Source organism: Oratosquilla oratoria, chromosome 30 (genome assembly GCF_046742065.1).
Source record: "Oratosquilla oratoria isolate Oo_2021 chromosome 30, ASM4674206v1, whole genome shotgun sequence".
Taxonomy (NCBI): Eukaryota; Metazoa; Arthropoda; class Malacostraca; order Stomatopoda; family Squillidae; genus Oratosquilla; species Oratosquilla oratoria.
In genome coordinates this window covers 44,356,513-44,362,330 of record NC_134806.1, presented here as the reverse complement: position 1 = coordinate 44,362,330, position 5,818 = coordinate 44,356,513, and the positions used below count along the sequence as shown (strand labels likewise).

General features: G+C 37.4%; 1 protein-coding gene across 1 annotated transcript in view; it reads right to left on the bottom strand.

Annotated features, from left to right (window-relative positions):
- Positions 1 to 237: 237 nt before the first annotated feature.
- Positions 238 to 5,818, bottom strand: part of LOC143041314 (uncharacterized) — a 7,061-nt gene continuing 1,480 nt past the window's right edge. Inside the window, exon 2 of the mRNA XM_076213137.1 lies at positions 238 to 778. Coding sequence (XP_076069252.1) covers positions 238 to 778 — 541 coding nt within the window. The remainder of the gene's footprint in view (positions 779 to 5,818) is intronic.

Below are 5,818 nucleotides of genomic sequence, written 5' to 3'. Positions count from 1 at the left end.
GTGATTGGGACCCTCCTACCGAGACTGTCTGTAGGCGCCCTGTGAGAAATGCATAGATTCACACGCCCAGTTTCCCTGTGATGCCGAGGTCCATGGTCCACTTGATCAAAGGCCTTTCCAAAATCAAGGAACATTACATCTACGTTCTTCTCCTCAGCTAGGTTGTGTAGGACCCAATCATGATGAGCTAGGAGCTTTGATAAGCAGGATCTTCCTTTTCTGAAGCCGTGCTGGTTGTTATTGAATAGTTGGTTGTCCTCCATGCACTTCACTATATTGTTGCGAACACTCTTTTTCAAAGATCTTGATGAGGTGTGATGTTAGAGCAACTGGTCTATCATTTTTAGGGATGCATCTGTCACCGCCCTTGTATATTGGGGACACAGTGCCAGTTTTGAGGAGCTCCGGGGTTATTCCTGTGTCTAGGGACTTTTTCCATAGTCCAAGCAGCGGTTTTGCCAGGGTGTTTCTACAGTTTAGGAGTAGCATGGTTGGTACTCCATCTGCTCCAGCAGCTGTATTTGGTCTCAGTTCTTTTATTGCTGACTGTATGTCTTCAGCTGTGATGTCCAAGTCGGTGATTTGCAGCTGTTTAGGATTCTCCGCAAAAAATTCTCCTGGGTTTTGTACAATTTTATGCTGACATGGGGAGCTAAGGACACTGTTGTATTGTTGCAATAACAGGTCACAGGTTGCTGCAGGGTCTTTTTCTATCGTCCCTGTGGCATTTTTTAGTGGGCCAATTTGTGTCTTTGTTTTGGAGTACCTTTTGCAGTAGCTGAAAAAGTATTTGGGGTTATACTTAATCATATTTACTGCCTGGTTTCCCCTCGTACTCTTTGGTCCGTGTGTGATTGCAATATATTTTCTTAGTTTTTTTTTCTGAATTGCTGTTTTGCTTCTGACATTATGTGTTTTAGAGAGTTGTTTGTTGAGTTTCATTCTCTTTCTCATTAATATTCGCCTATTTCTTTCTTTTTTCCATTAGTTTTAGGTCAGGAGCTATCAAACAACGTCAATTTCCTGTGATTTAAGTATTTCTTGACCTTTACTGAATTGTTTTGTATTGTGTAGACTCCAGGCAAAATATGAATCATCATGAATGAAAATAAGGTATCTACAAAGATGTTTGCCAGTCTCAAAGCTGCAATTCTTACATATATAATCGGCTAGCTCTTATCATTCTGAGTATTTTCAACCACATATACGGTATAAGTACCACATATTAATGGTAACGTCGGTAGAGATTAACGAAAAAGTAAGACGGCAAACCTTTTATACCTAAGGTTAGGTTGGGTCTCATTTTTTAGGACACTGGAAAACATCTTTATATCTAATGTTGCAATATAATTGCTATTTAACATATCCAGTAGAAAATAATGTAGAAAAAGTCACAATACACAAACTACATAATCACACGGTCCGTTTGGGTGAGACAGAGGATGCAAGAATTGATGGAGAGACCATCACGTCCATGCTTTTATTATGGGTCTAAATTTTAAACTGTTGATGAAACGCGCACTTTGTAAAAATCTCCTCCCCCTCAATACCTCTTCCTTCCCCCATCCTCCCTCCATCGAGTCCATCCCCTCGGCTCCTTCTTCCTCTTTCCCTCAGTTCCTCCTCCTCCTCCTCCTCCTCCTCCTCCTCCTTCCCGTTTTGTGCAGTTTTTCTCCCAAGCCGAATAAAGTTGACTGGTGTATGGTTCACCGACAGGGTTAATCAGGATATGTTTCGTTGGTGCTACAAAGGATTACAAAGGCGGAGCATGCCGCCAGGAGACCTTTTGGTCCATATCTAGGTCGGATGCAAACAAAAATCATAATAATAAATTAATAAATAAAAACTATAATAATGTAAATAACAAATAAAATACATGAATAAATGCATAGGTATAGTTAAATAATCAACCAACAGGCAAATAGTAAATAATAATAGATTGACCTACAACTAATAATAAATGAGAATCAAACAGACAAATTATAACAAAACAAAAACAAATAATATAACATAAATTATAATCATTACAGCATCTTACTTAGGTATTTATCTAAATGATTCTTAAAGCTTCGAACTGAACTACATTGCACTACCTGTGCAGGAAGTTTATTCCATTCATTAACTACACGGTTGGCAAAGTTGTTTCTACCCACTTCCAAATTGAATCTATTTCTGGACAGTTTGAGACCATTGTTTCTTGTCTGATTCTCATTCAATGTGAAAATTTGGTCACTTTTGATGTTGTCAATTCCCTTTAGAATTTTAAAGACCTGTATCAAGTTACCTCTGAGTCTACACTTTTTTAGGGAAAACAGATTCATATGTTTTAGTCGATTTTCGTATGATTTATTTTTGATATTTGGAATCAGTTTTGTGGCTCGCCGTTGTACTTTTTCCAATCTGTCAATGGCTTTAATGAGATTCGGTGACCATACGGAAACAGCATATTCCAAATGTGGACGAACTAACGATTTATATAGCTTGTTAATGAGTGATGGACTTTTGAAGTCAAAAGATCGCGCAATCAGTCCCAGAATCTTATTTGCTTTCTCAGAGGCTGAAATACACTGCTTGGATGATTTGAGATTGTTACTGATAATTACCCCCGAGATCTTTTTCATCATTCACTTTTGTTAACGAATTTCCAAATAACTTGTAATCGTACTTACTGTTATTTTTACCTATGTGCATTACCTTGCATTTACTTGTGTTAAATTTCATTAGCCACTTTTCAGACTATTGCTGTAATTTATCTAAATCTTCTTGAATATCTAATTGGTTTAAGTAATCATTTGCCATTCCGCACAGTTTTGTATCATCGGCAAATTTGGAAACAGTATATTTTAGTCCATGGTCTATATCATTTATATATACTATGAATAGAAGTGGCCCAAGAACGGAACCTTGAGGAACTCCACCTGTAACATTTTTCCATCTAGAAGTTTTTTCCATTTAAAACAACTCTCTGTTTTCGATCATTCAACCAATTACTGGTCCAACTTAATAGGCTACCACTTATTCCGTGCGAAGCTAATTTAGTAAGTGGTCTTACGTGTGGGACGGTATCAAAAGCTTTTGCAAAGTCTAGATATATTAAATCTATATTGTTTCTTTTGTCATAATTCGAGATAACTGTGTTGTAGAATTCGAGTAAGTTAGTCACGCAAGAACGTTTCCATCTGAAACCATGCTGGCTATCATTTATCAAACGGTTACTTTCTACATGATGTTCGATAGCATCTCTGATGATAGTTTCCATTATTTTTCCTACGATTGAAGTCAAACTTATACTTTATAACTAAAAGATGTCTGTATGTCTTTTAAGTGTCCAGACAAGATTTGTTAGACAATGGGCAGGGTCCATTATGATGGAGGACATGTCCATTCGTGTGACATGTATGTTTTATTGGAATATCCACTACTATAATAATAACAACAATAATAATAACAACAATAATAATAACAACAATAATAACAATAATAATAACAACAATAATAACAACAATAATAATAACAACAATAATAATAACAACAATAATAATAACAACAATAGTAATAACAACAATAATAATAACAACAATAATAACAACAATAGTAATAACAACAATGATAATAACAGCAATAATATTAACAACAATCATAATAATAATAACAACAATAATAATAACAACGATAATAATAACAACGATAATAATAACAACGATAATAATAACAACGATAATAACAACGGTATTAATTACAACGAAAATAACAACAACGATAATAACAACGCTAATAATAACAACGATAATAATAACAACGATAATAATAACAACGGTAATAATAACAACGATAATAATAACGACAATAATAACGATAATAATAACAACGATAATAACAACGATAATAATAACAACGATAATAATAACAACGATAATAATAACGATAGTAATAACGACAATAATGATCACGATAATAATAATAATAATGCTAATTATAATAATGACAATTATAACAATGATAATGATAATGATCATAACGATGATATTAATGATGATAATGATGAAAATTATAATAATGATAATGATTATGTTGATGATGATAATGATGATAATGATAATGATGATAATGATGATAATGATGATGATAATGATGAAAATGATAATGGTGATAATGATGATAATGATTACGATGATGATGATAATGATGATAATGATGATAATGATGATAATGATAATAGTGATAATGATGCTGGTAACGATGATGATAATGATGATAATAATGATGATAATCATGATAATCATGATGATGATAATGATGATAATAATGATAATGGTGATAATGGTGATAATGATTATAATGATAATAATGATGATAATGATGATAATGATGATAATGATGATAATGATGATAATGATGATAATGATGATAATGATGATAATGATGATAATGATGATAATGATAATGATGATAATGATGATAAAGATAAAGATGATAAAGATAAGGATGATAATGACCGCGACTGACCACCAGCATCGGCAGCAAAAGGAGATGCGACAAGCGGAGTCACACGTGCTGAGCCTCGATTCCGTGGAAGTCCTGAATTGTGGAGAGAATTATGTTCAACGACGGCGCCCTTTCCTGGAGGAGAGCCTGCATAAGGCCTCATACCTCGGCGTGGCGGAGACTACCTTCGAAGATCGCCCGCCGGGAGGAACCAGCTCCAGCTAGGATCCCAAGCCCTAGGTTGGAATCAACAAAGGACGCCAGAAGCCCAGGGACCATTCAAGAGGCCCTCATGGAAGAGTACCTCCTCAGCATCAACCCAGCCCATTGTGTGTTTTGCATCAGCAAGCGAGAATCCTCCGAAGGATGGAGGTTCCCTTGCTGGATGCACGACGACGAAGAAGAAGAAGAAGATGACGACGATGTCTCTTCTTCTTCTTCGGTATGCGAGGAGCCAGCCATCTCCTCCTCCTCCAGGTTCCAGGAAGATAGAAGCCCCCGGAGGCTCTCCCCGAGGGCGACTCGGGACTCGGGAGGGAGCCGCCCGAACCGGAGGCCGAGCCCAGTCGCCCCGCAATGGCGGACACCTCCGGCCTGGTTTCGGAGCAGGAGTGACGTCGAGTCGTGGAGGGCAAGCCCACCCTCACGATCACGACAGTGGAGAACGCCTCCTGCATGGTTCCGGACCAGGAGCGACGTCGATACCTGGAGGAGTTGAATGAAGCCCACAACATTCAATCGAGGCCCATCGAAATAAATAAATAAATAAATAAAAGAAAAAGGAAAAAAGAAATAAGATTTATATAAGAAAGTTATATAAAAAGAAAATTAGAGTAGTCAAAATTGACATTTTTCGCCCAAAATGGCACCTTTCTTTTAAGCCCAAAGTGCATTTTTATTTTCTAGCCCAACAAATAAGAAAAATATAAGCAAGAAAGCTTTATACAAAAGAAAATTAGAAAAAATAGGCAAAATGGAAATTTTTACCCTAAATGGTACTTTTCTTTTAAGCCCAAAATTGAGCAAGTGCAAAGCCCAAAGTGCAGTTCATTTTTTAGCCCAAAAAAAGGGATTAAATTTCTCCTTGGGACAGCGAGGTTCCCCTCAGCTGAATAAAATTCCTTGGTGTCGACTCACCCACCATCCCACTCCCACGCCGTGGGAAGTGAGAAACCCCTGGAAGATTGAGCCTGGTCAGGGCTGTCAAGAACCAACGCAACATAGGCTGCAGTGGTTCCCGGGAATCCAACTCACGACCACCCGCTCGTGAGTTCGACGCGGTAACCACTGGGCTACCGGGCGGCACAGAGCGATTAACCGACCGGGGTCACGG